This window comes from Hippopotamus amphibius, chromosome 3, assembly GCF_030028045.1.
Source record: "Hippopotamus amphibius kiboko isolate mHipAmp2 chromosome 3, mHipAmp2.hap2, whole genome shotgun sequence".
NCBI classification, from domain to species: domain Eukaryota; kingdom Metazoa; phylum Chordata; class Mammalia; order Artiodactyla; family Hippopotamidae; genus Hippopotamus; species Hippopotamus amphibius.
In genome coordinates, this window is record NC_080188.1 from 125,752,994 (window position 1) to 125,770,436 (window position 17,443).

Consider the following 17,443-nt stretch of genomic DNA (forward strand, 5'->3'; position numbering starts at 1 on the left):
GAGCTTGGAAGAGGATCCTCCCAGTGGAGTCTTCAGATGATTGCAGCCCTGGCCAACACTTAGATTGGAGCTCGTGAGACACCTTGAGTCAGGGGTACCCACTAAGTTGTGCCCAGATTCCCGCTCCACAGGAATTGAGATGATAAATGTTTGTTGATTTAGTCACTGAGTTTGAAATAATTTGTTATGAAGCAATAGATACACCCAGATACAGAGTTCTAGGATATATTCAACCATGCAAAAGTCTTCTGCTACAGTGGTAGCTATGTTTACAGTTTGGGGATTCACAGATATTAGCTCATTTCCCTCAAGAATCTACAACAGTTCCTCCTACTCCTTTGATTCTGTTTATATTTTTAAACAAACATAATATCAAACTATAGTGACAGTTGCACATTCTATTTTCTCTGCTTGATATGTTGCAAGCATTTTCTCACCTCATTAAATATTCTTCAAAGCATTCTTTGTTCTTAGCATCTCTTCAGGGATATGAGTGTACCAACGTTAATTAAGTCACTCCCCTCTCTTATTTGTTTTAAGCTTAAGACAGGGTTTTAGCCTCTTGGGTCACGTCTATGGGCATGTTTCAGCCCCTCCATCCAGGGCCTATAGGGAAAGTTCCGGGAAGGTAGAAGGCAGGATGACCTGTGTTTAAGTGCTCCTGAAGTCACATCAAGCCTATACCATTTCCTAGCTATGTGACCTTAATACTTCCGGGCCTCAGTTTCCCCTTCCAAACAGTGGGGTAATAACTATATCTACCTTGCAGAGTTTTTAGAGGCATCATTGAGTTAACCCCAGTTAAACACAGAATGCCTGACAAATTTTAAGGTATATAGACGCAGGTCAGGCCACAGTATCCTCATCTCCCTGCGAGTCCTAGAGCACCGTACATCCTATCGACTCTTGTCCCAGGTTCCAGCCAACTTCCAACCAACAGCATCTTGGCTTCCCTCCCACCAGCCTGTTCTCCCTGACCCCAACTCTGCGGCCATCCACAACCCTGTGGCCATGACACCTACTCTTAAGGCATGACTCTGAGCAAGTCCATCCCATCTCGAGGCCTCAGTTTCCTCATCTGCGATATGTGGGGGGGGGGTGGTGGGGGTGGGCAGTGGATTAGGAGGTCCACGAGCGATTGCCCACCTTTAAAATTCTAGACTATTCCCTTTTCTTTCAAAGGCCCTTTGGTTTCAATAGTACAGAGTACAGCCAGGGCTTTAAACAACTAACCAAAGCAAAAAGATTTGGACAACACTTTATTTACCATAACATAGGTACCAAGACTTGAGCTCAGCATCCTGGAGTGTGTCAAATACCGGCATAGTGTCTGTTTACATGTGTGTGAAAATCTGGGTGAAGAGCTGGAGTTTCTCATCTCAGGCCCCTTAGAGTGTTTGTCCTGAGTCTGAATGAGAACCCGCCACCTCCCACTCCCTCCCCCACCCCCAAGCAGGCGCTGCAGTTGAGCTCCTTCCTGGTCCCAGGCCCCTGCTCTTCCAGCTGCCATCAAGCCAAAGAGCAATGAGGGGCACTGCTCAGAGGGGCCTGAGGCTAGTGGGGGTTGAGGGCTGCACAGAGGCGGGGTGGTACCAGAGAAGACACAGTTCTCACTGCTGCCAGGTTCAAGTCCAGCACTTGCTTAAATATAACTTTGCACCTCGTCCTTCCCTCATTCTTTCCACCTGCCTTTTCTGCATACTATGAATGCTCTCAGAAGTCCACCCACCATGGCTCTGGGAGAAAGGGGGATGCAGGGAGCTCTTTGGGAATAGCCTGGAGAGCTGACCTTCAGAATCTCCCCAAGGTCACAAAATGGCTATAGGTACTCAGCATGTAGAAATCGAACGGGAGACTCCTGGCTTGTCCTCAACTCCAACCCACAGGTTCAGTTCTTTGGCACTGAAAACACTGCTAGGGACAGAAAGAATTCACTTCTGGGCTCCTGCCTGGACCCTCCCCACCCAGGCTTAGATTCTGGGCCGGCCCCAGGGAAGGCAAGGTTTCAGAGATTATAGGGCTTTGTGGCCCTGGGAATCACAGAGCAGAAAGGAGAGCCCCTCCCCACTCCCAGCACTTAAACCTCTCACACCAGCTCTCAGTTTCTAGGACTTCAGCCCCTACGGTGCCTGGGCCAGGATCCCACCAGGAAAAGGAGGAGCAGATCGTGGTGTTTCAGGTCCCAAGAAAGGCTGCATGATCTTGAACAAGTCACTTGGCTTCTCTGAGCCTGTCTCCTTCCCACTCCTGAAAAAGTAGACTGACAATCTGGATTCTGCGGGATGACCATGAGGTTGAAATAAGGAAGCAGCAGTGACAGGACCTGGCAGAGTGGTGGGCACACAGTGACAGCTTCCTTTCCCTGGTGAGATCCTGGTTCAGCTGCTCAGCCAAGAAAGGCACCCTCCAGTGGCAACAGAGGAGATGCTCATGGGCTGAGGCTGCTTCCTGAGTCCAAGGAAGGGGCCAGCCCAGCTCTGGGGGCCGGGTTAGAAGTGGACTTGAGCAGAGGAGAGCAGAGGGAAGGCCAGGAAGGGGTGGGGGCTGGGATCCACACCCAGCCCTTGCCAATCTGCTGCTGAGGAAGTAGGCTTCTGCTCCCTGCCCTGCAGAGATCCCAGCCCCAGAGCAGCTGAGGGGCTGTGGGGTGAGGCCCCCGGCTTCCCCCTGCTGGGGTGCTCCAGCCCGAAGGACTGCAGAGGGGCAGGTCGGGCTGGGGTGCTGGGTTGGAGAGTGTGGAGCTTGGAGGGAGCCCTCAGCAGGCCAGAGCCAGTGGGTGAGGTAGGTTGGACAGGGCTAGGGGACAGCGGGGCAGAAGATGCAGTGACCACAGCAGGACCAAGGGACAGTGAGGGCAGAGGGGACAGGAGGAGGCCAAGGGAACCATGAGGCTGTGGATCTGGAGAGAGAGGCAGAGCAGAGGGAGAGGAGCCTGGGGTCCGGAACAGGCCCAGCTGCCCCTGGCAGCCATGTTGTCCATGGGGCACGGGGTCCGGGGACCGCTCAGCCTGGCCCCAGCAGCCAAGGGGCACTGGAGCCAAGCGAGAGGCACAGTCCATCGAGCACAGGCGCTCGTGCGTGTGCAGGGTCCGACTCCACCACACCAGCTCGGCCTGCAGGGCCTGGATCTCCCTCTGCAGGGCATGGTTGTGTTTCTCCAGTGACTCATGCTGCTGGGGGGAGAAGCAGATGGGTGGGGAGGGGTATGTCAGCCAGAATCAGGGGCCCAGCATGAACCCTATTTCCCAATCCCCCAGGGTCTTCAATTTAGGAGGAAAGATACCGCCGCCATCTGAAAGCCCTTTGGCTACTCTCTGGCCAGCCTTTCATAACACCAGCAAGTCTCCCCAGCTCAGCCTCCGGCTAGGGCTCAGACCTGCCTGCTCTCCATCCCCACCACCAGGTTGCTGAGCCAGCCAGCCTGGGGTGTCCACTCACCCAGGGGCTCCACTAGCCTCCTAACCAGTGTGCCCTCCAAAGCACCCAGATCTTTCAGCCCAGAGGAGACAGTGACTGCATCGTCAGTCGAACATTAAAGCCCTTTAAAGTCTCCCACGACTCCCTGTGCATGCCCAGCTCACATCACCAGTTTTCTTCTCCTGATGCCCCCACTTCCTGTTCCTCATATAGACTCTGCTTCCTCGCTACATTTCCGGTCTCCTCTGCCTGGGCGCTTCCTGCACACTCCCATCCCCACGCTAGTCCTAACGTGGTCTTCTTGTGACAACTTAGATGTCCTCCATCCTGGACACCTCTAGGCACCCCAGTGCCCAGAACTCGCCCACTGAGGCACCGTGGGCGGAGTTTTACAGGTTGGCAGCACGGGTGTGTTCTCTTCGGCATTTAGGTTCTGTTCTGCTGAGTGCTGGGTTCTGAGAACCCAGTGGGACAGGAATCAACCTGCAGTTTTAAACAACCATTTATGACGACAACATTGGTGGAAAACGCAGAAGGAACTTTATTTCCAGAGCTCATCAGGCTCTGTGACCTCCTTTGGCCCCCTCCCCCACCTTTCCCCTTTAAGGGACATTTTTTAAAAGAAGAAGCTGCAAGGGTGCTTTATATTAAAATGTTGCTTAAGCCATGGACTCAAAGTTCTAACAGGCCTCAAAATCACCCGCATCCCCACTCCCAAGCTGGTTTCTGCTATGGAATGTGGAAAGACATTTTAAAAACATGTCATTAGGCCACTCTTCACCCAAGTTCTCCAAAGGCTTCAATTCACCTCCAGAAATTGAGTCACTCACTCATTCGCCACTTTCAGGCTGCTCTAATGTCACCTCCTCCAGGAAGGCTTCCCTAGTTAGGTTTCCATCACCCCACGTGCCCCAGTCTCTTCCCTCTTCCTTGCTTTAATTCTTCCCAGAGCACTTATCAACATCTGATATCCTAAATACCTCATGGGTCATTTATTTGTCTATCTGGCTCCCCCATGAAAATAAGAACCCTGGGGAGGGTGAGCTGGGCTTTTGTCTGCTGTATTCACAGCTGTATATCCAATGCTTAGAAATATGCCTACCACACAGGAGATACTCAATAGGTATTTCTGGAAGGAAGGAATAAACGAATGCAGCCAGTCTCTACTGCTGCCAGGCAGGCACCATCCTGGGCATCTGTCCTCATTCTGCATTCTACAGGATGCTACTCTCTTATGCCTGTGCCAGCCCTATTTCATTTGCCTGCAATGCCTTTTCTCACCTTCCTCCATTTGGAAAACTCCTATTCATCCTTCAAAAGCAGCTCAGACTTCATCTCTATATCACCTTGACCCAGCGATCTGTGTGTTGCTCCCACCTATGCGTTCCCAGAGTACTTTACTCTGACTCTATCATTTGCTCCGCAGGGAATTATTGAGTCCCTTCTATTTGTCAGGCATTGATCCAGGTGATGGGGAAACAGCAGGGAACAGAATAGTTCCCTGCCTGAGGATGCTTACAGTCTGCTGAGGAAGATGAGCAATGATCAACATCTAAATATGGGATAGAAGGGGACTTCCCTAGTGGTCCAGTGGTTAAGAATCTGCCTTCCAATGCGGGTTTGATCCCTGGTCGGGGAACTAAGATCCCGCATGCCGTGGGGCTACTGAGCCTTCATGCCACAACTACAGAGCTCGTGCACTACAACTAGAGAGAAGCTCAAAAATGTGCGCTGCAAGGGAAGATCTCTTGAGCCACAACTAAGACCTGAAGCAGCCAAAAATAAATAAACAAACTTTTTTTTAAGTGTGTGATAGATGGTCAGTGCTAACCAGAAAAATAAAGCAGAGTAATAGGAGAGGTCTCTTTAGATCAGATGTTTAGATAGATCTGTCTGAGGAGGTGACATTTGAACTAAGCAACCAGAAAGACCTGAGGATCTAGCTGGGCTGCTGTCTGAAGGTAGAGGGAGCAGCCAGGGGGAGCCCCTGAGGCTGAATGTGCTTGGCCAGTGAAGGAGAGAACAGGGTGTAGGTTGTTAGCAGAGGAGGGTGGACAGGTCGGGGTGGGGTTGCAGAGAGTGTAGGGCCTTTGGGTGTGGAGGGCTCGAATTTTACTCATTGCTCTAAGGACTAACGTTTATGCAACTCTCCCAAAGGCCAGGTCCTGAACCCAGCTCTTAATTATCCCCCGGGGGGTGGAACTGGTGGTGTCCTTTCTCTCTGCACAGAGGTAGAGGGAAGCTCCAAGGTCAGGTTACCATCCAAGGTCATGTTACCATCCAAGGTGAAGAGGCAAGTGTGAGCGGAGCCCTCCCCCCCCCGCCACTGGGCTCCTTTGCCTCCTTTAGTCTCTACAAGGGTCCCGCCAGTGGGCAGGGATTACTGTCCCCATTTTCGAATGAGGACAATGAAGCTTAGTGAAGGAAGTGAATCACAGCTAATGAGTGCCGAGCCCATCTTAGCCCTGGCCCAGTTTCTCACAGTGTGACCTTGGCCACCCCCATCAGAAACCTGACAGGCAAGGTAATCATCGCAGCGCAGCACCTCCTGAGGTGGATCCTGGGTGGGGAAGGGTCAGCTGATCACTGAGCTGGGTTCCCCCTCTTTGCCTCCCTTCCTGTCTCCTCCCCCTAGACTGGGGGTGCCTTGAGGGCAGGCCCAGGCTGAGGATGCTCTGTCATGTCCCTGGAGCCCAGCACGCGTCTGGCACACGGTTTCCACTCAACACTCAGGAATTAGCAAATCTCAGCTGCAGAGCCCTCCCCTCCTCCCAAACTCAGCACCCACCCACGCCCACCACCCACCCCTGGCACATACAGCAGCGCAGGGGGAACTGCTCACACATGGGACAGAGAAGAGGTGGCGGGGGCCAGGTAAGTAATGTCCGAGATGGGAAGGAGGCACTCCCCACCTGGTGCAGGGCATCCGCCTTGTTTGTGTGCTTCTGCCGGCTTCTCTGGGCAGCCGCCCGGTTCTTCTGTTTCTTCTTCAGCTGCCTCTGATGCTCCTCAGAGTCCTGTAGGGCGAGAGGCTGAGGGCTCAGGGTTCCCAGCAGGGGCTTGCTAGCTGTAAAGATGTACCCTTCTTGAATCAAGTCCCTGAGGGTCCGCTTTCTCCACGAAGCCCTCTCGGGCTCCCTCGGCGTCCACGCACCCCATCGCGGACTCAGCACACCTCGGTGGACAGCCAGCCTGACCCACGGGTCCTGCTCACAGCTCACGATGGGGCAGCACAGACGGGGTTCAAACCCAGACAGAACCGACTTCACACTCACCGTCTCCTTATCGGCCATGTTGCTCTGGGCAGATCACTCACACCTCTGAGCCCAGCTGCCTGATCCCTGCAATGGAGGCACCAGCCCCTTCCTCACGGGCCATAGAGCAGGCAGATGTTAATAAAAGTCAGCTGCTGTTGTTCTGCTCGCTCATAGTTCCACGGTCAAGCTGTTGATTTCTCTAGCCATGAACTGTCTGTGAGGGCAGGGCAGGGGTTCCGATTCTGCTCTGTGTTCCCATTTCCAGCTCAGGCTCAAAGCTGATATTCACTTACCCAACAACTATTTCTTGTGCACCTACTATGTCCACGCACTGAGCTATGGGGACACAGCAGCAAACAAAAAAGGCAAAACTTCCTGCCCTCAAGTGGCTCGCATTCTAGGGGAACAGTAGCCTAGGATGAATGGATCGAGTCCCTTCTAACAGAAGAGTGGACTCAAAGGTTGGTTGACAGCTGTGACCCTCCCGCGACACTGGGGTTCGTGAAACTTAGATGAAATATTTAACCCAAATGCCTAGGGTTCTGGAAGGTCAGACAAGAGGGAAAGTTGGAGACCCAACCCTCCTCCCATAGGTCACTCTGGGACGTGCCTTCCGAGTGTAGGGACCTCAGACAAGACCCTGGCATCCCTAGCTGAGAACTCTGTGCTCCTAGGTTCACGGCCACAGCAGGCCCCTTCCAGGTGCTGGCGGGGACCGAGAGGCTGGAGCCTAGGGGAAAGACCTGCAGAGAGATGGGGTGGGCCTCTGGTACCTGGGTCCTGGGAGAAAGGCAAGGCCTCCAAGGGAACCACAGCCAGAGAACTTGGGGAGGAATGAAGGTTCCCGTAATGGCAGTGAGAGAACAGGTAGGTTAGGAGAGAGCAGTATTCAGGGGTTAAGTTCTAAACTGGAGGCTGGATCTGCAGTGTGAGAGCGGGAAAGCCCTCGATCCAATCCCCTGAGGAAACTGAGGCTCAGAGAAGGGGTGTGTGACCAGAGCTGGCAACGGACACCCTGGGGCACATTCCCCTTCTCATCCCCTGAACCTTGTCCCTTGTACTCACCGTCCCAGTCAGTGGCTCATGGCCCCCGCAGAGATGCATGGTGGGGAAGGAGAACAGAGGCTCACACCCAGTTCAGGGCGTCCCTCAGCCAGTGACCTCCCGGTGCCCTCTGGGGGCCCAAGGAAGTGGCAGCTCTTTAAATCCCCGGTGACCACTCCGCCCCCAGCAAGCCAAGTTTCAGTTTCTCCTAAAGCCACCGGCTGCTCAGAATCCCGGGCTTGGGTTGGCTCACGTGGCTGGAATTTCCTAACATGAACTGGCCTTCCGGTTGGGCTCCTTCTCTGGAAGGAGGATGGTGGAGGGTGGCCGGAGGAGGGAGGCTGAAGGCCAGGTGTGGGGAGGGTGTTCTGGGAGAGGTAGGGCAGGCTGCCAGGGACAGAGCCAAGAGAGGAAGCCAGTGGGGGACTGAGGGCTCACACGGGATACAGGAGAACCCCTGGGCTCTACAATTGCAGGAGCCTAGGTTCACAGCCCACCTCTGGTTCACTGGAGCTGTGCAGCTTTGAGAAGGTGATTTACCCTCTCTGAGCCTTCGTTTCCTCATCTGTAAAGGGAGATGATACAGATATCCACTCACAGGCTTGATGTAGGAATTAAGCGAGGTAATATAACCGCCCCCAAACCCTGTGAGACTAATTTTGAGGCATGTCTGCAAAAATAAGCAATGGCCCTTAAATAGGAGAACAGATGGCTAATGCCTGTGTTTTCATACAACAGACCACGCAGCAGTAGAGAGAGTGACGTCTAGCAGTTAAGAGCACAGCTTCCAAGCTATGTGACTTGGGTACATAATTCACCTTTCTGTGACTCTGTTTCTACACCTGTAAAATGGGGATAAAAATAATTTCATTGTGAAGGTTAAATGAGTTAAGGCAGGTAAGGCACCTGAAAGCGTGCCTGGTGCAGAATGAGGGCTCAACAAATACAACTATCATATGGTGGAAGATTCAAAGCTGAACTTATCACAGTGCCTAAAAGTTCATAATATCCAGTTGTATGGAAATGGCAAGCAGCAACAAGATCTGAACAACGTAATTTCTGTCATGTTGAATAATATGGATATGCTATCATGTAAGAAAAGTATAAAAATATGCATGAGAATGAGAAACACAAAATTTAGAGAGTGGTGGGCTGGCGGGGGTGGAGGTAGAGATGGACTGAAGGGGACACACAGGGATTTCAGTTGTGTCCGTGATGTTTTGTTGTTTCAACTGTGGGAACACAGTTGTCTGTGCTAATATTATTACCTACACTTTGGGGTATACCTGAAATGCTTCATAATAAAAACTTCTGTTAAAGACCTAAGATTTCCCTGGTGGTGCAGTGGTTAAGAATCTGCCTGCCAATGCAGGGGACACGGGTTTGGTCCCTGGTCCGGGAAGATCCCACATGCCGCAGAGCAATTAAGCCTGTGCGCCACAACTACTGAGCCTGCTATCTAGAGCCTGCGAGCCGCAACTACTGAAGCCCAAGCTCCCAGAGCCCGTGCTCTGCAAGAAGAGAAGCCACTGCAATGAGAAAGCCCGTGCACTGCAACAAAGAGTAGCTCCCGCTCGCCACATCTAGAAGAAGCCCACATGCAGCAACGAAAACCCAAAACAACCCCAAACAAACAAACAAACAAACAAACAAATGAAACCTAACTAAACCTGAAGTCCCAAGCAAACCTGTATGGTTGTGGTGACTCTAAGAGAGACCATGCTTGGAAGGGACAGGTCAGGGGATGGTGGAGCCATTAATCCCTGTCCAAGAACAGCATAGCAACTGATGTACAGTGTGGAGTCCTGTGACCTGCTGACTAGAGCATCTGGGGGTTATGCCTGAGTCCTGAGGGCTCAAGGCTGATGGTGTGGGATCACAGGAATGGCAAGTACTGTGGATTCGATCTGATAGGTAATGTTGTCGTGGAGTACTATGTGTAGGAATTCACAGCTGCCTCTGAGCTTATTAGAAAAGAACCCTGCAATTGATTAGCAATGTCTGCCATGCTGTGATTGATTAGGGATGTCTGTCATGAGCAGGGCATTGAGAGTAATAGTCCCTGCTATGTTATGAAGTGGGTGTGAAACCAGTTTGGGCTTTAGAGGCAGACTTGATTCTGACACCTGGCACTCCACTCACCAGGTCTGTCACCTGCAGCCTCAGTGTTCTTGTGTGTATACTGTGGATGACCAAGAAATCATACCTATTTATAAAGTTGATTTGAAGACGGAAATGAATGAGATGAGAGCTCTTTGCATATATTCTAGCCATTTAGAATGGGTAGAATCCATTCCCATTTCTGAGATTTGTGGGTACACAGGATTAATTATGCAGCCTCGTAATTTAAAACCCCTGGATGGGTGGGGTTGGGCATGACAGCTGGGCCTGGCCCTCCTTGCTTGTGAAGGGCCTGGGAGAGGAGGCTGAAGTGGGGCACCCCATGTGGTGAGGTTGCCCTAACTTCTCTGAATTATTTTTGTTTCCCAGAAACCAGGAGGGCTGGGGCATCTTGCTTGAGGCGGGCACCTGAGGGGCTCATTAAGCCATGAGCTCCTCAGGGAAGGATCCAGGGTAGCCGCATGCATGATGTAACCAAGAAAAAACATCTGGAGGCAGGTGGGGGGAGGCTAGGGCCCAAGTATCCCCACCCCAAGCCCCCAGCCCCAGATCTAGACCACCAGTCTTCCCCTCTCAAGACCCTGGCTTCGGGTGGAGGCGAGACAGTCAGCCAATATGCCTGTGGCCCCTCTCAGAAGGCCACAGCCCTAGAGGAAGATCAAAAAAGGCAGCATTTATGGCTTGATGTCCCTGAGGAGTGGCAGGGAGGGAGGGACACAGATTGGATAATGTTTAACCATGAATGGCCATGCAAGGCTGGCAGAGCAGCCTTTGGGGCCATCCAGTCCAACCTCTTACTTAGAAGGTGAGGAACTAATGCCCAGGGAGGCAAGGTCACCTGGTGGACGGGGGTGGAGCTGGAGGAAGGACACACGTCTCTCCTCCAAGCCGTCAGTCTTTCTCCACACCCAGCATAGAAGCCCCCCATGGGTGAAGGCTCAGAGGCCTCCCCAAACCAGAGCTACAGAGTGAGTTCCTAGGCAGCAGGATCGTTGTCCATTTTTCTCTCTGAAGCATCCCCAGTGCCTCAGACTCTGCCTCCATGTAACAGGCGCTCAATTAACGAATACATGAGCGAAAGTCCAGCAGGCAGCTTGCCATCCCGGAACCCCAAACGCTTCCTGAATGAGTAAAAATCTTCTGCTTTACTCATTCCCACAGGACCTTTCCTAGGTTCCTGGAGGACTCTTCCTAACAAACCTCCTCATTTTACCAGTGGGGAAACTGAGGCACCAGGAGGGGACAGTCACACAGCTGGTTTGGAAGGAGCCAGGATGCATTGATACCTTGTCCCCAGTTCCTTCCCACATCTCCTGGGGTTGGGGAGATGCCTGGGGTCTTCAGCTGCCTAGGGATGAGGACCCCTCTTTCTAGGTCCCCCACCATGCGCACCCCTCATTTGAGGCCCAGCCTCCTCAGGGAACCTCGAGGGAGCTTCAGATGACGGAAGGCAGAGTAAGAGGCCAGGCGCCTGCTGGTGGGGCTGAGGCTGGCTATCGACTTCCGACCCGCAACCATGGATGGGCCCACACGGCAGCGAAGCCTCAGCTGGGAGGGGCTCACAGTCAAATGGGGTATAGGACACACGCCCAGCACATTGACTGGCAGGGCGGGGCGGTGCTTGAGGGCGGCAGCCTGCCTCTGTGAGGGCATCTGTGCCATCCAGGGGGCCCTTCCTGTGGGGGAGATCAGAGAAGGCTTTCCAGAGAAAGAGCTCTTCCGGAAGGACATTGAAGAATGAGGGGAAGGGCTTGATCCCAGGGCCTGGTACTTGATCTTGAGCAAGTCATTTAACGAACCTCTTTATGCCTCACTGTAAAATGAGGGTAATAAGAGCTTAATGAAGTAATATATGTAAAGGCCTTAGAACAGTGCCTGGCACACAGTAAGTCACATAAACATCTGTTAAACTTTTTTTTTAAATAACTTTACTTATTTATTTATTTATTGGCTGGGTTGGGTCTTCGTTGCTGCACCCAGGCTTTCTCTAGTTGCCGTGAGCAGGGGCTACTTCATCGTGGTCCACGAGCTCCTCATTGTTGTGGCTTCTCTTGTTGCGGAGCACAGGCTCTAGGCACATAGGCTTCAGTAGCTGTGGCATATGGGCTCAATAGTTGTGGCTCACGGGCTCTAGAGCTCAGGCTCAACAGTTGTGGTACACAGGCTTAGCTGCTCCGCGGCATGTGGAATCTTCCCAGAGCAGGGTTCGAACCCGTGTCCCCTGCATTGGCAGGCAGATTCTTAACCACTGCGACACCTAGAAAGTCCCTGTGTTTAACAGAAGGACCTATCTGTTAAACTTATAACAATGCACTTAATAAATAACTGATGAATTTTTGGTCACGTACAGCAGGCTTGTATTTTATTATTATTATTGTTGTTATGATTATTAATTCTAAGAAAAAATGGCAGAGTGCAAGAACAGGGATGAGTTTTTTTCTAATGAAATACATTTCATGAAAAGAGGGTTAACGATTGTGTCCATATGTAAGACGGGCAGCACTTAATAGTTGATGAAAACCACTCAAAATTTCTCATGTTTACAAAGGAGTCTCAATAAGAGATGGGAAATTAATTAACTCTGGATTCTTAATTTCATAAATGATCTAACTAAGCTTAAGTTACTGACAAGTCTTGAGTATACCAGCTTCAGGCACGGCTAGATCATGATGCCCAAACAATGTCCTCAGCAGTCAGTGTTTCACTCTATCTGTTCTCCCCCTGGCCGGCTACTTTCTCAGGCAGGTCCTGCTCAAGGTGGTCAGCTGGCCACCTGAAACACCAGTTTAGCTGCCCCAGAAGGGTGCATCCTTCCATCCCCTGCCACTTTCCCAATACTTCCAACAAAGGTCCCAGACCTGGCTCTGCTTGGTCTGGCTTGAGTCATGTGGCTATTCCTGACATCAGTCACTGTGGCCAGGAGATGACATGAGATAGTTAAAGCTAGGGTTCCATAGGGACTAGGGGTGAGGGAGGGGAAATGTCCGGAGGGCGTTAGGGTGCTGTTGGCAAGAGAAGGTGGAACGGATGCTGGGCTGACGCCGCCACCTTGGCTCCAATTCAGACACGAGGAAGCTGCTGCTCAGCAGTACATCCCTTGGCCGGGTCACGTCCCCAGGTGGGGCGGACTCTATCCCCACGTGTCTCTGAGCCTGGCACTCTCTCTTTTTATTGCTTCACAGGGACCCATAAGCAGGAAAGGAAAGGCTTGCTGAGGGGACAACTTCAGATGAACTCAATGCAGGGCAAGGACTGGGGCAGTAACATTGTGGGGACAACCCAGGGCATAGGGAGGAAAGGACTGATGTTCACTTCAGCACAGCACCTTGACCTTGGAGGCTCTCATTAAAGCCTGAATCTGCCAATAGCTGGGCCTCTCAGGAACTGGGTGACTTCACGGGGGCTCTATGATGCCATCATCGCCCCATCCTAGGTGGGAGCTAGTGCATGTTCCCATCCCCCAGTCATGCCGGGCCCTCTGCCACCTCCAAACCTTTGTGCTTTGATTCTCTGCTATTCCTTGAACGTACACATCTTTCCGGGAAGCTGACTCAAACTTCTGGAAGAGGGCAGGGACTATAAATAATAAACAACTGCGCACTGAAGAGTCAGCTTCTTGGGATGTGGCAGTAGGGACCACAGCACGTGGATTTTCCCAGGTGGTCCAAGTCCCAGACAGGCTTGAGTTCATATCCCTGCTCTGCCTCTTCTATCCGTGTGACCTTGGACAGGGCCTTTGGTTTCTCTGGGCCTCAGTTTCCTTGTCTGTATAATAGGCTGTCACAACGACGGAAACCATGTAGGGAAAGCAGTCACCACAAGCTCCTTCTTGTCCCAGTGTCCCTGGCTGGACATCCCTTGTGATGTCACGTGCCCACTGTCCACTTTGGATGCTGGAGAAGCCCACGCGGGGCACCCTGCTGAGATCCCGGACACTGAAGAGAAAGGACAGTCACCTGGGCCCTGGAGGGAGCCTTTCCACTCATCAAATGGCTGTCTCCCTTCTTGGCTTTTGTGTTGGTGCCCACAAGAGCTCTGAGAGGCGGGACGGCCTCACTAGGAGGCTGGTTTGGGGACGTGGCCGGCCAGGGTCGTGAGCAAGGGCCTGGAGGGCTGGGCTGGGGGCTAAAGCCCAACCCCCTTGAGTGGCCAGCGACTCACAAGCACAGATGAGAGAGGGCTTGCTTTGGCTGACCCAGCCCAGCACTTGTACCAAGGGTGCCAAGGGCTTTGGCAAGGCGGATTGGCAGTCGGTCATGGTCAGAAGATTCTAGAGATTGTTCTCCAGTCCCCTCGCTTTACAGCTGGGGAAACAGGCTCAGAGAGAGAAGGGGACTTGGCCCAGGGCAGGGAGGGAGCAGATCCAGGTAGACGGGGTTCTGCTGCAGCCCCGGTACGCGCTTCCCATCTTACTCCTCGCTGATCCCGCTAACGTCTCCCAGCGCTGGAGTGGAAATGACGGGGACACAGAGCACCCTTAGAAGGGGGGGGAGCATTCGCACCTGTGACAGAAACTTGCGGGGGGTTCGTGGGGGAAGGATTGCTGACCTTTGTTGAAGCAACATTGAAGATGGGGCCTCCCACAGGGACTGGGCCAGGGTTCCTGAAGCCCGGAGGGGGCCCCCAGCCAGGAGAAGGCTAGGAAGTTATCCCAGGAGAACTGGGTGCACCTGCAGCTCAGGTGCTACCAGGTGCGAGGCCTCAGGCAGCCTTGTGCCCTCTCTGGGGCTCAATTTCCTCATCTGGAGAATGAAGGAATGTGACAACTGACCTCTGAAGGCCCCTTTTCTGTGGCTGGAGGTTGGGACCAGCCTGAGGCCTCTTGGGAGGTGGACACCTCCAAGCCCAATGGGGGTCGTGCCACCTCAGAGGACAGAGCAGGTCCTTTACTGCACCAGGGGCCGAGCATCAAACTGAGGGTAGGTGTGTGGGCACAGGAGAGCCGGAACTTCCCTGCCTTCCACTCCAGGCCCCAGCTCCCGCTCCAGACACCGCATAAGATGCCCTCCTCGGTTTGGGCCTGGCCTAGGAGTCACCCTCTGTGGGATCTCAGAAGAGAGGGTGCAGGCCCGGCATGCCTTGGTCTGGGGACTGAGAAGCCTGGTTGTCAGGAACCAGGCTGATGAGGCTCTGCTGCTTTCTGGCCGGGTGAGCAGCTAGAAAGCAGTTAATGAAGCCTCTGCCCCATTCCTTTTACTCAACAGATATTTATTGAGTATCTACTATGTGGCAGGCCCTGTTCTAGGTGCTGAGACAGCTTTTTTTTTTTAAGTAAATAAATGTATTTATTTATTGGCTGTGTTAGGTCTTCGTTGCTGCACACAGGCTTTCTATAGTTGCGATGGCTTCTCTTGTTACAGAGCAAGGGCTCTAGGTGCATGGGCTTCAGTAGTTGCGGCACACGGGCTCAACAGTTGTAGCTCACGGGCTCTAGAGCACAGGCTCAATAGTTGTGGTGCATGGGCTTAGTCGCTCCTCAGCATGTGGGATCTTCCTGGAGCAGGGATAGAATCCGTGTCCCCTGCTTTGGCAGGCGGATTCTTAACCACTGCGCCACCTAGGAAGTCCCAAGACAGCTTTTAAAAAGAAAAAAGATCCAAATCTCTGCCCTCATGGTGCTTCCATTCTAGAGGGGATGGAAGGGTGGGGGAGAATAAATGTAATAAATTAAGGGAACTGTAGAGGCTGGTAGGAGGCCTTACATGTCATGGGGGAATATAGAGCAAAATATAGGATTTGGGGAACGTGGGTAGGGGTCTGAGCAGATTCAAACTTAAATAGGGTGGTCAGGGTGGGCCTCATCATGACACTTGAACAAAAAAAATTTTTTGAGACATTGGACATGTGAGCAAAAAATTGAAAAGAGGAGGGTAACAAGGAGGTATGGGTTAGGGGCGCTGGTCCCTAATGCACTGCCCTGTTGGAGAACTGGTAAGCAGGGAGGGAACAGGTGATGGAGACACAGAGCCATGGGGACCACTCATGCAGGGCCTGGTAGGCCACTGAAGCCCTCTAACACTCAAAGATATGGGGAGCACGCAGCTGACAGTGGAGGGCTTTTTTTTTTTTTTTTACATTTATTTATTTGGCTGCGTTGGGTCTTTGCTGCTGCACGCGGGCTTTCTCTAGTTGTGGTGAGCAGGGGCTACTCTTCGTTGGGGTACTCAGGCTTCTCATTGTGGTGGCTTCTCTTGTTGCAGAACATGGGCTCTAGGCGCAAGGGCTTCCGCAGTTGTGGCATGTGGGCTCAGTAGTTGTGGCACACGGGCTTAGTTGCTCCGCGGTATGTGGGATCTTCCCAGACCAGGGCTCGAATCAGTGTTCCCTGCATTGGCAGGTGGATTCTTAATCACTGCACCGCCAGGGAAGTACCTCTTTAAAAAATATACATATGTATGTATTTTGGCTGAGCTAGGTCTGTTGCAGCATGCAAACTGTTAGTTGTGGCATGCGGGATCTGGTTCCCTGACCAGGGATGGAACCCGGGCCCTCTGCACTGGGAGTGCAGAGTCTTACCCACAGGACCACTGGGGAAGTCCCCAGTGGAGAGCTTTCAGCAGATGATGGACATGATCTGACCAGAGGTTAAAAAATTCCCTCTGCCTTGGGGAAGAGGAGCAGGGAAACCGCTGGAGAGGCTGCTGTAGCAATCTGGGTGAGTGGAGGCCCTGGCTCATCTGTCAAGTGGAGATAAGAGTGATACCTGCCTCTCAGGTCGCTGAGTGCAGGCACAGCAACTACTCCCTCCCCCCAGCCCCATTCACCAGGCCAGGCCAGGCCCTGCGGAGACAAGCAGCAGCCGGCACAGCCTTGCCCTTGAGGATGCGAAGGCACGGGTCAGGTGGATATGGACGTGGTTGTTGGAAGAGCTCAGATTTTCAAGTCCTTGATCACTCCTAAGGTTCTGGAGAGGCCTGAGGATGTCATGGGCCCTGAGGAGGATGACAGGGGTATAACAGCTCCTTGTGTCATCTGGAAGTTGGAGAGGATACCTCCTCTGTCTCCCACAAGATGCAGCTGTGCTGAGACCTGTAATGAAGATGCTCAAACACTCTGACTTGTGGGACTTCCCTGATGGTGTGAGCCTGTGAGCCGCAACTGCGGAGCCCAACTACCATAACTAAGACCCAGTGCAACCAAATAAATAAATGAATATTACAAAAAAACTCCACAAAAATACCCCATTCTGACTTTCCATTTAAGGCATTCTGCTATGGTCTGCATGTTGTACATATGCATTGGGGACAGGGTGGCCCTTGGATACTTAAGGCCTATAGGGAGATATGGGGTGGGATGCAGGAGCAGGCCAGGGTAGAACTGTGGTCTATAGGCAGTTGCTGGTTCAGTGATGAGGTGGTACATTCAAACCTCCAGTTCTTTGTTTACTCATTAGTAGGACAAAAGCTACACTTGGGTATGCTGACACCAAGTGCTGGTTGGTGCCTCTGTCATATGCACGTGGTCCCCAAAATAAAACTTACATCACAGATGTTTCAACAGAGAGAAAAACAGGATTCCTGTTATCGAAATGGTAACTGGACTTTAAACAACCTCATATGAGCATTATAGTTTAAAAGAATCAAATAGGAAATTCATCTACAGCA

General features: G+C 52.3%; 1 protein-coding gene across 3 annotated transcripts; it reads right to left on the minus strand.

Annotated features, from left to right (window-relative positions):
• Nucleotides 1-1,326: 1,326 nt before the first annotated feature.
• BATF2 (basic leucine zipper ATF-like transcription factor 2) lies at nt 1,327-7,934 on the minus strand. 3 transcript variants are annotated; one of them, XM_057729683.1, is made up of 3 exons: nt 7,740-7,934; nt 6,330-6,434; nt 1,327-3,170 (listed from the first exon to the last, which is right to left on the minus strand). In XM_057729683.1, exons 1-3 carry the CDS (start codon nt 7,776-7,778, stop codon nt 2,490-2,492), a joined length of 825 nt encoding a protein of 274 aa, XP_057585666.1. In that variant the 5' UTR covers nt 7,779-7,934; the 3' UTR covers nt 1,327-2,489. The 3 variants fall into 3 exon arrangements, with proteins under 3 accessions (XP_057585666.1, XP_057585665.1, XP_057585667.1); XM_057729682.1 differs by having other exon boundaries at nt 1,327-3,173; XM_057729684.1 differs by lacking the exon at nt 7,740-7,934 and adding an exon at nt 6,693-6,932 and having other exon boundaries at nt 1,327-3,173.
• Between the last annotated feature and the right edge of the window lie 9,509 nt (nt 7,935-17,443).